Source organism: Tympanuchus pallidicinctus, unplaced genomic scaffold (genome assembly GCF_026119805.1).
Source record: "Tympanuchus pallidicinctus isolate F22 unplaced genomic scaffold, pur_lepc_1.0 scaffold9, whole genome shotgun sequence".
NCBI classification, from domain to species: domain Eukaryota; kingdom Metazoa; phylum Chordata; class Aves; order Galliformes; family Phasianidae; genus Tympanuchus; species Tympanuchus pallidicinctus.
The window spans coordinates 12,264,083-12,281,064 of NW_026294813.1; the positions used below are offsets into that span (position 1 = coordinate 12,264,083).

General features: G+C 34.6%; 1 protein-coding gene across 1 annotated transcript in view; it reads left to right on the top strand.

Annotated features, from left to right (window-relative positions):
- Positions 1-16,982, top strand: part of CPLANE1 (ciliogenesis and planar polarity effector complex subunit 1) — a 63,719-nt gene that overhangs the window by 33,524 nt on the left and 13,213 nt on the right. The window contains exons 27-42 of the mRNA XM_052670398.1: positions 250-386; positions 646-713; positions 1,862-1,944; positions 3,361-3,429; positions 4,262-4,454; positions 4,990-5,277; positions 5,490-6,218; positions 7,185-7,351; positions 9,002-9,128; positions 9,869-9,923; positions 11,058-11,165; positions 11,608-11,700; positions 13,330-13,442; positions 13,665-13,863; positions 14,126-14,370; positions 15,962-16,055. Coding sequence (XP_052526358.1) covers positions 250-386; positions 646-713; positions 1,862-1,944; positions 3,361-3,429; positions 4,262-4,454; positions 4,990-5,277; positions 5,490-6,218; positions 7,185-7,351; positions 9,002-9,128; positions 9,869-9,923; positions 11,058-11,165; positions 11,608-11,700; positions 13,330-13,442; positions 13,665-13,863; positions 14,126-14,370; positions 15,962-16,055 — 2,768 coding nt within the window. The remainder of the gene's footprint in view (positions 1-249; positions 387-645; positions 714-1,861; positions 1,945-3,360; positions 3,430-4,261; positions 4,455-4,989; positions 5,278-5,489; positions 6,219-7,184; positions 7,352-9,001; positions 9,129-9,868; positions 9,924-11,057; positions 11,166-11,607; positions 11,701-13,329; positions 13,443-13,664; positions 13,864-14,125; positions 14,371-15,961; positions 16,056-16,982) is intronic.

Here is a 16,982-nt window from a genome sequence, read left to right on the forward strand (position 1 = left end):
CTTTCTGAAGAGCATCTCAAAGGCGGTCCCTTTAATTTCAGTAAAATGTTACCACTATTCCAAAAAATAGTATTTATCTCAGTTTAAGTGAAATTTGTTGGGGAATTTTATGTGATTATATCACAGCAGTGTTTATTTTACTGTTATACTCTAGCCTGCAGTCTGAGAGGAACAGTATATTTAAATGAAGTCTGATACTTAGGTTATTTTTACTGTGTTTTTTTTTTTTTTTTTAATTCCAATGATCAGAATGTCTACAAAATCAATATATTTTGCTAAGAAGGAAATTAAACATGGGAGTTGTTCTCTGCCTCATGTGACTGAAGATCTTAATGAAGTTGAGCCATTTCTACAGGAGGAGTCAGACATAACATCACAAAGTGAAGGTTTGTGTTTATGCTATATTCTTTTACTGTTGTCTGACATACCAAAGTAGGAGCTTTGCCGAAGTAGAATTATACATTCCTTGCACATCACATCAGTAGTAATAAGACAAACTATGAATTTGCTGAAAGATAGCTCAACCCTTTTTCTTCCTCAATAGGAAAAAAAGTGGACTAATGTAAACCAGCTGACAGAAATTGCGTAACAGTGCTGTATATCATATCGTTTTCTGATTTAGAATAATTTTGTTTGTTTTTGTAGAGTGCTTTGAGGAGCCATTTGAAACTCCAAAGAGCTCCAATGGCTCTATCAGGATCAAACCTGGAAAGGCAAGTTATCAGTTATCATCTTGTCGAGAATTCCTCAATGTAATTTAGAAATGGAGATCTTTTTTCCCTACTGAAATCAGTAGTAAAAATTATTAGTACTTAAACAGTAGTAAAGTGTTAGAGTAAAGCTTACTCTAAACATTTTTCAGTATTGATTCAGTGTTTGTAAAACTGAGTGTGTGTCTGCCTATATCAACAGGCATATAATTATGTTCCATAACAGGTTGTGTACCACCGTATATAAGTATATACTATTTATGTACACATAGATATGTATAAAACCATGTAAACTAAACAAACAAACAAACAAAAAACAGGTGGTCTTCTGTTTAGCAGAATTTTATAACTATTTTGTTTACCATAGCTAGCTGTATTACAGCTTATTTCCTAAAAAATGTATGCTGACTTGGAAGTTGTCACAAGGTGACTAAGTAATGTCTTATGACTTGTTTGCTTCCTTGCTTACCTGATTTTTAAATTGAATGTATAAAGGTGTATTATTTGTTGGAGTCTGAAAAGTCAGTTTAGATCTATAAATTAACCTCATTCTCGTGTATCATCCAAGAGAACTCTCCTGTATTTGAAATTGGCTAGGAACTACTATGAACGAATGTGGATTGCAACAGCTTACTCTCCTGTAGTACTTTGGATTCAGTGCTGTTAATAGAATTAGACCCAGTAATGGAATGATTTTCAATTCCCCACTATGTATTACTACATATTACTATAGTGAATCTGCGGCATATGTGAAGTCCTGGATTTATTTCAGTTTCTTAGTTTGTGAGTAGCTTCTGTGTACAAACTTTGTTTCCCTATTGTCATCCTTAATAGGAGGTGTGAGATTAGCAGACTTGATTTCCAGGGTACTGTATCTGGATACAAACTTGAAAATAGAAACATATAACAACTAATTTTAAAAAAAAAAAAACAAACAAACCATATTTGGATGGAATTATTAAGATATCTCCAAATACGTAAGCTGCAACTGTCCTCTGATAAGTGTGTAATTTTTGTTGTTTTTGTCAGATTTTTTAAAATGACTGTTTAATGAAAAATATGTTTGACTTAGGCTAATAAAATAACATTTCATTGAAGCAGAAGGGGTATGTAAAAATTTACAAGTTGAGACACATCTTTTTATTTTCCAGGACATCTCCAATTCAGCTGTAGATAGTCCACAAGAAGACCAAAAGATGAAAAAAGCAAAGGAAAGAAAGGCTGAACAGAATGTGTGAGAGACTTACTATTTTATTTTTCCCTTTGACTTTGTTTAAAAACAGTTAAAATTTTTGTTTTGTAGTTTTGCAGTTTTGCTAATTATGGGACTCAGTCAAATCTGAGTGGGTTTGTTACTGTAGGAACAAACTCATAGACTGGAAGAAAATTTCAGTCATGTTCTATTTCACATGAATAGGCATTTTGCATATACAAGGTGCTGGTTGGATTAATGAGTAGTTTAGAAATGAAAAGGTAATACAGGCATGGTTTGTGGTAAGGACTAGTATTTTCTTTCTGGTTGAAGTATGTAACTGGAGAATAACTGGAGAAGTTTCCAGATTGAAAATTCTTCTCTGAAGTTGGAGCAGTATCTTCAGACAAATTACAGAGGGAGAGCTATTTTTCTAGGAAATTTAGTTGTTAACTTGTTAAACAATTTAAAAGATATGGATGAAAGTGAATATAGTTGGTAAATTAATCATCTCCTGACGGAGAGAGGGAGATATTTTACAGAACTTAATTTCAAGAAATTTACGTAATTTTGACTTGATTTAAATTTAATGTGAGCTAGATGAATATTTTAAAATATATTTTAAAATAAAATAAAATAGTATCATTTAAAATAAAATGGAAACAAGGAAACAATCCATAAAGCTTGATTGTTACATCATTAGTTGGAGTTGATTACTGCTTAGTTTAATTTCTTTGAAGCTTTTCAAGGGAAGAAACTTTACTCTAAAAGGGTTTTTTGTTTGCTATGAAGAATTAGTGTTTGGGGATTTTTTTCACTTAATGAGAAATGTAACCACCTATTTTTATTCTTTTGTATCAATTTTCTTCATGATCCTACCAAATTTGTTTGTCATAATGAAACCTTTTTCTATAATACACAGCAACTGACTTTAATATCTTATTTCACTGGCATATAAATCCGTATTCTGTTTATGTAATATTTGTTAAGAACTCAAGAATGGCCAGCTTTAGGGAAATAAAAGTTTCCTTATGACTCTGGCTTTCCTTTTTTTTTTTTTTTTTTTTCTTGGAATGCAGATTGGGATCATATTAGCTAATATTAACCTGTATTGCTTATTGGATGTTCTCTTCTTTTGACTGCTTCAAGCAATCTATTTTTTTTTTTGCCTGTTGTTTGTGTGAACAGCCAGAACCTTTTCCATGCTTTTGTTTGAGTCAGTTTCTAATTGCTAGGGAGACAAAGCTTGAATGTCAATATTTGCCAGCTCAAATTGCAGCGTAATGCAGTAATTGAAGTAATACAGTTCAATGTAGCTCTGATAAGGTGGCATTCAGGTATCATTGCTTTAAATGTACAAAAGTGTTTGTACATAAAATGGGGAAAAAATGAAAAGCACAACAAATTACTGTAGCACTTACAATGTCTGGTTTTTTGTTCTATTGTTTTATTTTGAAGCATGACTGAGGTTGCTACTAGCACCATTTCTCAATCATTCTCTTTAGAGCAAAATTCCGAGGTTCCCAGGTAAGATAAACCTATGGTGTTTTATACAACGAAAAAAAAGCTCTTGTTAAAAAAGCTCTTGTTAAATTTTTAGTGTCAAGTAACATAATTTTTATTGCAAAATATTTGTACGTGAAAACTGTAATACAGAGTAAGTTTTCTGAAACATTTTCATGCCATAATCCTTGTGAATCACATACTCTTGCAGTTTTTCCAGGATAACACATGAATAAAACTTCTTAAAGTAAAGTACCTATGATAAGATATAGTCTTATCATAATATAATATTTATCTTTGTGAACAACTTGAAAAATATGCTATTTAATATCATCTGGTACATTGTATTTTAATGTTTAGTAATCTGCAGTTTTATTGTTGCTTTTTAATTATCCAAATAGGTAAAGACACGATTAGTCATTTAAGTGAAAGTAAATCTGCCATCTCTTATATTTCAGCTATAATTTAATAAATATAATATATTTCACTATATTATAGTGTCCATCTCCATTTTCTCTATCTTTTTGGTTTTATGACTAACAGGACCTTTTTCTGTTGCAGCATTGTTTTCTTCTGTATCTCTAGAAAAGCCGATGTTTCAGTCTCCCTGTGACTGAAAACTGTAGATCTTATGTCTTTACTGTTACTTTTCATTCACTTTGTTATTAAGTGCTAGGAAAAAAAGGCCTATGTGAAGATAGTGCAGTGTTAATTGTTAAATTTTTCCAACAAATTCATTATATTTTAGATAAATCAAGATATCCTTAACATGTTGTGGATTAACTTAAGATAACCTATATGTTTTCTGTACTATGAGTGTTTTTAGCAATTTTATTCTTTTCATTCTATTGTTAAGTAACATAGAGATTTCTGTAAGTCACGGTCAGCCTTCCCTTGCTGCTGTGTCAAGTATATCAAGTGTTATCTCCAGTACTTCAATTTGTGCAAAAAAGGAAGACATCAAGAAAGAAGTCTCAACAGAAGAGAAACTGAATACATCAGAGACTGTCAGACAGATGCTCCAAGATGAAATGTTTAAGTTAGTTCAGGTAAGAGTGCTTCATTGTTGAAAATTGTGTTCCCAGTATAAAATGGTATTTAACGTACAATTGGGATAATTACTGTTTTAAAGTATTTGCTTGTTTTTAAAAATTATTAGCATAATAATGAAAGGCTGAATGTGTTCTAATTCAAACAGTTCAGTGTGCTCTAATTGCTTAGATTAGGAAACATTCTGAAGCTGTAATAACTTCATAGTTGTGATAGCAATTAATTTTTGTTAGCACATTGAAACAATTATGTACAAGCTTACATATACCTAAACTTCACAGAAAAAGTGAAGGAATTTGTCTTGCTTTAGCAAAGCCTGTCTATGACAGATTTTTAATATATCTCAAGTTCAGTTCAATAAGCAGTCGTACAAATGAATCTTCATTGAAACTTATGGAAGTTGTTTATTGGTACTGTGTATTTTATGTTGATAAGATAGTGAACTGTTAGAACATGGCTTAGAGATGATGTTTTTGTGAGGATCCCTGTTAAAAGTGTTTTTACGGTGTTACCTTCATGTGTTTGTGTGTGCAGCTACAGCAAATCAACTTCATGAGTTTAATGCAAATAGTGCAGTCATCATTTGCCAACCTGCCAAATGTGCAACAAACTTTAGAACGGTATCAATCTGCTCATCTGGAAGGAATCCAGCCTGTGCCCCCAACAGAAGTCAATGGCTCTGCAAGACCTTCATGTTCTGCCGGTGCTTCTCTAAAAACAGAACTGTCCACTGAAGATGATAGAGAAAAATATGATCAAAAAAGCTCACATTTTCAACCAACAAATAGTTCAAAAGATGAAAGTAACTGTGTCCATATAAAAGTAGGTGTATCAGTATGTCACTTTTGAAGATGTAAATGTCTCTGTATATATTCTGTAATTTGTTATCTGTTGTGTTGAATTGCTAAATCTTCTTGTAGTGATTGCTGTAGACAAAAACAAGCATAAACAAAAACCAAACATATTTTTGTACATATATTTATCAGCTGTTTCACTGTGCTTTCAAATGCTTTTTTTTTTATTTTCTGATCTAGAATCATCAGAACGTTCCTTTAAGCCTACTAGAAAACCATAGCAAAGAGACAGGATTTATGCCACCAACACAAGATTTGCATTCTTCCATTAAACAACTTCATCTCCTAGCTCCTTCCTCAGATGTTCAGAAAGCACCTAAGTTTATCCCTATTGAAAAAAGCACAGATTGCTCAGATGGATTTCCTTTGCTTAAGCTTGAATCAGGTTATCATTCCAAACCAGCGTTTTTAGATCCAATAGAAATGTCATCAGCTTTTGCAAGACCACCCCCACGAGTAGCTTGGAATTCATCAGATTCTTTATGGCACCATCAGTCATCATACAAAGAAAGAAGGGGGAAGTCTGCAGCACACTGGAACATGAGTAGATACAAACCTGAGATCTTGAAACCAATCCAAGAGGAAGAGAAAAGATGGGCAGAAACTGTGTATAAGCCACTCTCCAAACACCTATGCTCAAGTCAGTATGAAGAACGAGAAGTTTCACTTGAGCAGCAGTTCTCTGGTAATGTGAAAATGGACAATACAGTGATCACCAACAACCTGGCTGGTATTCCCCTACTGCACTTGAATCTTGATCCAGTAGTTAGACTTCCACCAGTTACAAGACAGCCAGTCATCACTGCTTTAATACCTGTTAAACCTATAACAAAAGAGACTGATGAAAGAGAAACGCTGCAGCACACAGGAATATCACTGCTCCATGCCAAATTACCTCAACAAAAGAAGGTACTGGATTTAGTAATACATTTTTCTAAGTTGCAAGAGTTTTTAGTATAGTGATTTCTAATTCATCAAAGATTAGTTAGTGTTTCCACTTTATGAGATTTGGAAGTCTTCAATCCAGCTGACAGAAGAGAGTTTGGAACTAACAGTATCTATAATGATACTGTTACAGTATTATATATTATATTATATACACTATATTATATATAATTATAATATAATATATATATTAATACATATAACATATATATATATTAATATCTATATATAATATAGATATATATATATATATATTATATAGTATTTATAATGATATAAATATAAAATAACAGTACCTTTATACTGGAATGTTAATCTAAAGCAGGCTTGGTGCTGTTTTGGAATTGTTTAAAGAATCTACTGGCTCAAAATGATAAATAATATTTCTGTCACAAAAAGTAATCACTGCTGGTTTTACAGAAAGTTAAATACAATTATTTACAGAACAAGAAAGGAAGCAGTAAGAAATTCTTTTCCATACAGGGCAGAAATGTAATGCCCTATAGGCATTTTCCTTTTAGGCTTGGAAAGAAAACTTTGTCTTGTGGATGTTGGGAGCCTGGTATTTTGAAACATGTTGTTCTGACAGAATCTCATGTGCTCACCCATTTCAGCTGAATGCAAACATTTTTCCTAGAAACATTTGGAAATTTGCGTGCATTTCCTATTTTCATCTTCAGCCAGATACGTAAGAACATATTAGGGAAATAAGTTCTGACAAGGAAATTCCTATCTTCTACTTTGTTTAATGGGAACAGTTTGCACATTAACATGTTGCTTTGGATTCTGCTGCTACATTTTCATTCTCTCCACAGATTAACTGTGTTTATATAACTGAGATACAAACAGGACATGCTATATTCATCCAGTATGACTGGGGTCTCTCCGTTTTATCACTGTTTCATTTTTTTCTTCTCTCTGAACTTCCAGGTGCCAAAACTTATTCCACCTCAAGATCTCATTGCATTTGAGCAGTACTACCACCATCGTACTGTGACCAGTACTTCCTTTGAACAGGACCAAACTAAGCCTATCCAATTACTAAAAACTGATTTTAAACCATTTGAGCCAAGAGATGTGCAGAGAAGTACAAAAAGGCAAGCCAAACTTGTGGGTCTTCAGTTTGAAGAGACTGTGCTGCGGGTCATCATTATAAGTAGTAATCTTTAGGAAAGAAAGGATTGCAGTGTTTTAATATATTTTAAAATACAGGCTCTGATAATGAGTCCGGAAGGCATCCATCAAAATTCCAACAGAAGAATTTTTTGTTTTTTGCTAGCTGTGTTACGCATGAGTTTTGACATTTTCTATTTTTACCTGTACCTTAATGGGAAGGGATAATGACATCATTGCATCTAGAATGGAATGATTGCTTCTGATTGTGATGCTTTTAACTCAGACAGATGGACAGACTCTGAATGTTCACTGTAAGGTTGGGAACAAACAGTACATAAATAACTGCAGCTGTAGTTTAGAAAACCTGTTATGATATTATCAGTTGAAATTCTTAAGCCTATAATTGTTTTGCATTTGGGCCGGAAGAACCCCAGGCACCCGTACAGGCTGGGAGGAGTGGTCCTTGAGAGCAGCTCGGCAGAGAAGGACCTGGGGGTCCTGATGGACGAGAGACTGAACATGAGCCAGCAGTGCGCTCTGGCAGCTCGAAAGGCAAATGGGATCCTGGGCTCCATCAGGAGAGGGGTGGTCAGCAGGGACAGGGAGGTGATTGTCCCTCTCTACTCGGCTCTTGTGAGGCCCATCTGGAGTACTGTGTCCAGGTGTGGAGCCCTCAGTACAAGAAAGACGTAGAGATCTTGGAAAGGGTCCAGAGGAGGGCGACTAAGATGATCAGGGGGCTGGAGCACCTCCCCTATGAGGACAGGCTGAGGGAGTTGGGCTTGTTCAGCCTGGAGAAGAGAAGGCTGCGGGGTGACCTCATTGCAGCCTATCAATACCTGAAGGGAACCTACACCCAGGAGGGGAGTAAACTTTTCAAAAGGGCTGACAACAGCAGGACTAGGGGAAATGGATCCAAGTTGAAGGAGGGAAGATTTAGGTTGGATGTTAGGGGGAAGTTCTTCACAAGGAGAGTGGTTAGGCCCTGGAACGGGCTGCCCAGGGAGGTCGTGGATGCCCCGTCCTTGGACGTGTTCAAGGCCAGGTTGGACGGGGTCCTGGGCAACCTGATCTGAATGTGTACGTTTGGTGGCCCTGCTAGGCAGGGGGGTTGGAACTACATGATCCTTGAGGTCCCTTCCAACCCGGGTGATTCTGTGATTCTGTAATTGTTGTCTGATAATGTATTCATCAGATTCTTAAGAGAATTGCAACTTTTTTAGTGCAATAGTAAATAAGAAAATGTTATTGATAACATAAGTCCTTATCTTGCCTGGAGGATTTCTTAGAGTTTCCTTACAGGCGTTTTGTGTTGTAATGATTTTATTTTTTTTTACCACACAAAGTATAGTTACATTATCCAGATTATCCAGATCGTAACATTTGATATGACTGTTTTACTTGACTGTTAACACATTTTGCTTTGATTGGTGAATGTTTTTATGAGCTCTTGTAATTATTTTTGATGCATTTCTCATACACAGAATCATCCTTTGAACCAATCCTTATGCAGCAGTTTTGTTTATTTTTTCCACCTTTATTTCAGTGTGTATTTTCTACTTAGGAAACAGTAGGTATTCTTACAATTGTGGAACAGTTCTTACTTCTATTTATAATTATTATGTTGGCAGACAGAAGAGGCGTAATAAGAAACAAATGAATGAGGAAGTGGAAAAGGAGAAACGAAGTGTGTCTTTCTGCCCAGATGATTCCATCATCAATATTAGTGATACAGTGATCTCTGTTGAATCAAAAACGGTAGTGTCAAAAAATGTTTTTTTCTTTTACTTTATTAAGTATTCAGGTATTAAAAGAAAAAAAAGCAAACAACTGCAACAATCATGTAAATTTCTTCCATGCTGTCCTCTAGAAACAGTACATATTCTTCATTCACATCTTTGTATTTACTGCAAGGAAGAGATTTAGAATGGAAAAAGAGTTACAGGGATGCATTTGTTTCTGTTGGGATGTGAACTTTCCTAAGTAGAATAGCATATTTTGACATTTAAAGTAAATCCAGATACAAGCACCAATCACTTAAAAAATGTTCTGCCTGTCAGTAATACGAGGGCAGCTATCCCAAGCATTATTTTTTTCACATGAAGCTGATTGATGACAGTATTAGTCAGAGTAGGGAGAAAGAACTCTCTCCTCTGTTTTATCCAAGTCATTGAGAAGACAAACCCTTCCTCAGCTAGGTTTTGATTTCTGTTGTTTACATAAGTCATTTTAGTATCTTTTAACATCTTTTGGGGTTATCCTTACCAGTATTAGATTGAAAACCAGAATGTTTTCAAGCTCTATTTATGGTCCATAACATACCTTCTTTGAGACTTCCTTGTCTATCACATCTACTGGAGAATCTCAGCAGGGCTAGAAAATACTATGATACAGCAGGGATAGTGTATCTGATAGAAAGAAAATTAACAGCATCAACAGAACCTTTCATTGTGGCTGCAACTTATTTTTTATGATTTTTTTTTTTTTTTTCTAATTAGGATCCAGAGACAAAATATACCTCTCACCTGCAAGATGATTCTTTCATTTCCATGGGCAAGTACATGACATTTAGTACTTTAAGTGCTTAAATAAATCAGGGAATAGAAGTTTGTTAGACTTCAAAACAAAATTCCGTATTATTAAGACAATATCAAAAGATATCAAAAAAAGATAAGTCAAACTGTGTACTCTTTAGAAATATGATCTGCACTGTATATAACAGGATCATTTCCCAGAAATTGAGAAAAACCGTTCGAGATGATGAAAAAATGTTCAGTTCTCTTTTGGAATATTCAGTTTTATGGGATTAGTGTGGAGAGATTCTATATTTAAGCTCTTTTAGCTTAAAAACATCGCTAATTGTATCACTACATTCCCCAATTACTTGTTAATTCAGAATAATTCTCCTGAAAGTTTTGTTAGTTTCCTTGAAAATGGGCAATGATGTTTTGTTTACGCTTATAAGCAGTGAAGTTCAGGAAAGAGTAAAGAGTATATGGTATGAATTTCAGTAACGATGGCTCATAGTGATTTCTTATTCATGTGATTAACCGGAAGGAGGCTTTAAACGTACGCTTCAAATTCTAAATCAGATGTATTTGTTTTCAAATATATTTCCAGTTTTATTTGACAGCATCTTCTAATAGTATGAAATTTAAGACTCTTATACTTAAAAGAGGCTGAATGTTTACAGTACTTCTAGCTCAGAAAAAGAAGTCAGTGATTATAGGAAGATCTGCTTCTTTCTACGGTATTCAGCATAGAATTTAGTCCTACCAGACAAAAATAATGCAATCCATTCTCTGAAATTTGTCTTAGACAAATTCTGTCTTGCACAGATCTGTAAAAATATCAGTAAGGAAATAAATGCATAATGTATACACAATTATTTCCCTCTGCTTTTAGATTATGGAAGCAATTCATTGCTCCCTGTATTAGTATACTTGGTTTGAAGAGTACACATCCAAATCTAGTCTTGATTTCAATTCAGTATAACATTGTAAGATTCAGTTGCATGTGTTTACAGACGACAGATATTGCACATTTTCTTGATATCATTTATAAAATATACTTAAAATAATGTGTCAGAATGCGGAGAAACTTCTTCCACAGCACTAAGTTTTAAACTAAAATGATTACTTTTTCTAATTCATGCACTACTTACAGACAGCTATTTGCACATTTCAGACAAAGCAGAAGAGGCAGTTACGACTCCAGATCTACATTTACATTACATGGCTTCTACAAGGAAAAAAATAGTAGAAACTCAGGATGCAAGTACCAACACTCACCCAGGTAAATGTTACCTGTGCAAGTTACAGCAACTGTTTATAGGTATTGTTTCAAGTTAATTGTAATATTTCATGATTTTTTGCATGTTTAAATTTTTGTTACCAAAAAAAAAAAAAAAAAGAGAAGATATTGGAATGTAAATTACAAACTACTAGCTAAAATAATTATAACTAAAGGTACTACTGATGTGATTGTGTAAGTGACTCTGTATGCTTTCTGTATGTCAGTTGTGTTGTGATTTGTTTCTGACGGCTTCTTTTAGCTTACATTGTCTTTATGAAAACACATTTTAGACAGTGTTTCATGTTTGATTGAAATTGCTTTCCTACCTCTTCTCTATAGCTTTCCTTTGGTCATAGGCTGGTAAATCAGAATTGTACTTTCAGGTCATGCCATATGTGTCCTTCCTTAGATTAATGCATTTTGTTTTCTTTTTCCTATCAAGTGCTCAAATCATACAAGGATATAGGAATCAGTACTGAAACTGAGATTTCTCACCTTGAAAAAAATGAGTCAGATACGTCTCTTCCTGCGTCGGGTATGGTTTGTTTCAGGCTTTCTTTAATTCATTTATTGTTTTGGAAAGCTATAAAAATACTACCACTTAAAATGTATTTTTGTATGATGTAACTTTATATGTAGGGTATTGATAACCTTCTGATTTATTCTATTTCTTTCAACCAAATGTTGAGTAATAATAAATACAGTTTATTTATTATTTATTTATTTAGAAACATTTGGTTCTGTTTTACCTGGTACATTGTACCCATGCTTTTGTTTCTGTGTCATGAGAGACATTTATGGGCTTTATAGTGATTTTACTGCTGCTCAATTTTTACAATTTTATTTCTGGTATGTAAAATGTTGGTGCTATTTGCAGAAAACAAAATTGGAAGTGATTTTGATTTGAGGCTAAACATGTATTTTGCTTTATGTTTTGTTCCCCACAAAACTTATAGCTCCCTGATAAATAGCACTACGTAAGATTTATTACTTAAGAATATTCCCTCTTATAGCACACAAACATATTGATTTTTCATTTTTAGAAAATTCAACAACATTACTCCATTTGGAAAATTATTTTACTATGTAGTGTACATTACAAATATTGTTTATTTATTTCATTTTTCTAGGCAAGTACTGTCATTCAACTTGATCCAGTCAAGATATAGAGATTTTTTTTTAACTACTTAAGATGGAATTGAAAATGAACAGCAATTTATACTGCAGCGTGCTGCTCTAATTTTAATGTTTTGAATATTTTTCTTAAATAATTTAAATAAATGAAAAATAATTAAATAGTGATAGATATTGTTTGAACGAAACTTTGAAGCAAACTTGTTACACGGTGGCCTGGGTTGGAAGGGACCTCAAGGATCCACATTTAATACTACATCAGGCTGCCCAGGGCCCCATACAACCTGACCTTGAACACCTCCAGGGATGGGGCATCCACAACCTCTCAGGGCAGCCTGTTCCAGCACCTCACCACTCTCTCTGTAAAGAACTTCCTCCTGACATTCAACCTAATCCTTCCCTCCCTCAACTTAAACCATTTCCCCTTGTCCTGCTGTTATCTACCCTTTCAAAGAGTTGATTCCCCTCCTGTTTGTAGGCTCTGTTTAGGTACTGAAAGGCTGCAGTGAGGTCACCCCACAGCTGTCTTTTCTCCAGGCTGAACAAGCCCAGCTACCTCAGCCTGTTTTCATAGGGGAGGAGCTCCAGCCCCCTGATCATCTTTGTGGTTTTGCTTTCTGAGCTGCAACAGCACACTGCTGGCTCATGTTAAGCTTTTCATCTATCAGGACCCCCAGGTCCTTCTCTGCAGGGCTGCTCTCAAGGACCGCTCCTTCCAGTCTGTATGGATGCTTGGTATTCCTCCGGCCCATGTGCAAAACCTTGCACTCTGCTGTGTTGAACCTCATCAGATTCACCCAGGCCACCTTTCAAACCTGTTGAGGTCCCTCTGAATGGCATCCCTTCCTTCCACCGTGTCAACTACACCATTCAGCTTGGTGTCATCAGCAAACTTGATGAGAGTGCACTCAATTCCGTCATCGATATCATGTGATATGTAGCCACATTTCCTCAACATCTTTATGTTGAAGGACAGCATCTTTTTATATTAATATTAATCTTTTTTTTTTTTTTTTTTTTTTTCCCATAGAATCATGTAGCATTCCTAAATTATCATCATCCGACATGTATTTAAACCTGAGATTCTCCAGTGAAGTGAAGGAGAGACTTCTACCATCATCTTTGTCTGATGTACCTGATTTGGTTAGTGGTACAAATGGTATTTTTGTAATTAAACCATATGCCTTATCCCTTGAATCTGTATTATTCTTTTTTGGATGAGTAAGTTGTAGAATATGGAAGACCACATTGTCTCTGAAGCAAGAAATCTCTTTCAACTCTTAGAAAGAGTAAACATGGAAATGTTTAAAATGTACTGCTCAGAACACATGCTGAATAATTCTTCATCGTCTTGTTTTTGTTTAGAGTGAACATAAATATGTTAGTGTGGTTGACATTGAAGACAGTGACATTCTTAATGATTTACCGATGGCACCTGAGTCAGCGGATGAAATAGTTACTACAGAGCAAAATGAGAAATTTGAAAGTCCATCTATTGGAGAACTTCATCGCATGGCAGCTTCTGTTACTAATGCAATTCCATCTGAGCTGCTTCAGAAGAACGGTAAGCATTTTGATTTTAAACCAGGAAAAATCCTGTCCATTTTAATTAAAATATTCTTACCCCCTCACAGAATATCCTTAGCCTTTCTCCCACTCAATTCCTGCTTATTATTTTCAGTACTTATTTGCAGTACTAATTATCTTATATCTTAGACATAATAGAATAATTAGACATAATCTTATGTTGTGTCTAATTACTTGCAGTACTTAAATGCTTACATTACAGTTCATTCAGGGGTGTTGATCTACTTTTTTATTTCAAGACAATCATCTCAAAAATGTATCAAGCCAAAAGCAAAAGGAACATAAAGAGGCAGATTTTGCTAGAGAAAGTATAACTTGGAACATAGAACATGAGGATGCAAGAGCTGTCCCTTCTACGTGGCTGCTGTCAGAAGTAATTGACAAGGAATGCTTATCCACAAAGCATCAGGAAATAGATATGCAATTACGTATACTGCAGAATGTAACAAAAAATATGGAGGAGGATTTCAGAAATACCAGACAGGTGAGTTTAAACTGCTAACTTGTTTCTGAAATGACTTACTTTTTGCTTCCTTCAACTAAGGAGAAAAAGTTGTGTCTTGGAATAATACATTTTCAAACCTGGTAGGTGAGGGGAAGTCTCTGGACTCTCAGGACACGCTGGAGACACAACAACACACCAATGTGGTTGAAAACTGTTAGTCTCCAGCACGTCCTGAGAGTCCAAAGACTTCCCAACAGGTAGGTATATATTGAGAGGGAATAAAATGCAGTTCTTTCACATTTGGTGCAGTATCTTTTGTCTGATATGGTTGCCTACAATTGGCCAAATACTGGCTGAAATGGTGATGCTCTTAGTAAACCAGAGGAGTATATTTAATTTTCTTGTAACTGTGGAACAGCAAAAAGTTAAGGGCTCAGCAGGAGCGAAAGCTTGGCCTCTCCAGAATATTAAGTGACTAATTCTGGAAACAGTTTGCACTGATTTCATAAAATACTTGTACTTTTAGCATCTTTATGAAAGCAAATGTGTAAGTAAAATAAATACATTTTGGACATGGTGCATTCAGATCTTATGTAGTAAGATCTTATATAATAACAGATCTCTCAATACTACATCTAGGAGAATATTGGCATTTACTTCTTCATATTAGTTTGACTTCCTAATAATGTTAGAGCAAAGTAGGGGGTGACTATTCTTAGCACAAGCCAGTATTTTACCAGTCTGGTTCCAAAGTTTTTCATTTGTACATTATTGTAACTGAGTCAGTTTCCTGTTTGCTCTGTAACTCCACAGCATCTGCTTTTTCCGTAATCATTCAAACTAATAATGTCCGTTGCCTGCTGTTCCAAATATTACAGAAATATAAAGGACCTCAGTGTGTCAACTACACACATAATCACAGTAAAGAGGATTAATTAATCACTTATATCCTTCCTTTAGGTGATCATCTAAGCTGATTTTTCAAAGCTTGCATTGAAAGAAATCTTTGTGTTCGAGCATTTCACTGTGTTTTTATTTTTAAACTTATTTTTAGTACTTAGCCAAATCGTGATTCCTGGAAATAAACTGATTTTCTTTTTGCCCTTTCTTCAGTACATAAAATTTGATCATTTATTTTATAACAATTCCTTATGTATTACACGTGAGTGTTGAGGCCTGTTCTTTGTAAAAAATGCACTTTAAATGTCTCAACAAGATTAATCAGTTTCACTTCATCGTTTTCAAATTCTGGATGCTTCTGACTTAGGAAGAGTGTGGAAATATTTTTATTTTTAGGTTTTTTTAAATAAGATACAATAGGAAAATTCAGATATTTATAAAATAAGAGACAATGTGTTTAACATGTTAAGTCTTCTCACAAGAATAATGTAGTTCATACGTATTATCGAAGTAGTGTTTCAAAAGATAAAGTTCTTTAAAATAGATAATTCCACTTGAGATACTATGATTCTGAATTATTTTGTTTTGAATAAGGATGCTCCATTATAATGTTTCTAAGATTCAGAGAAAGAAAAAATATTTAAAGAAAACTTTGTGAATATCTGCTATGTAAGTCACAAAAATCCTTTGGAGATTATATTCTTACTTAGTTTTGGGGTTACATTTATAGCTTGTGAAAATAATAGAAGATTTGGAAATGGCTGCCAATTCAGACCCTCATGGTCATCCTTCATTCTCTGAAGATTCTAGAATCACTGATGATGGTACGTGTTCAGTTCACAGACAGACAGTAAACTTTGAGTTGCATATTAACCTTGACTTTTTCTTACCAATGAAATTGCTGTCCCAGGAAATGTTACTGAAATATTAAAGAGATTAAAAATACAAGAGGAAGAAAAACAATCTAAACTAGAGAATCTAGTGAATAACACTATGTTTATTGCCTCAACAAAAGAATTATTTGAAAGCATCTGTATATTTTCATCTTTTCCAAAACTGTAATGCGAGGCCTGAGTATGGGTCTTTAAAGATGATAGTGTGTGTTTATATTTTATTAAAAATTGAAATTGTTGCTCATCATGACTTTGTTTGCTGATAAAAAGTGAGTATGGATTTAGTTCAGTTTCCCCTGTGTATATACTACAGATACTTTTTTCACGTGTCTCTAGAGGCTATGTAGTTGTAGTATCTTCTGATTTTTTTAAAAGCTTACATCAGCTTACATTAACCGTCTGCTAAAGCAGATACACTGAATAATTTATTTTATATATAACCATAGAATCATGGAATCGTAGAATGGCTTAGGTTGAAAGAGACCTCAAGAGCCCCCCAGAATAGTTGCCAATTGCTAGATCAAGTACTAGATCAGGTTCCCAAGGTCCTATCCAACTTGGCCTTGCATACTTCCAGGGATGGGATATCCACAAGCTCTCTGGACAACCTGTTCCAGCACCTCACCACTCTCTCAGTGAAAAACTTCGCCCTCACATCTATTCAGAATCTTCCCTCCTTTAGTTTAAAACCATTCTTCTTTTTCCTGTCACTATCTATCTTTGTAAAATAATGATTTTCCTCCTCTTACAAAATCTCCTTTAAATATTGGAAGGCTGCAATGAGTTCTCCACACAGCCTTTGCTTCTCCAGACTGAACATGTCCAGCTCCTTCAGACTGTCTTCATAGGAGAGGTGCT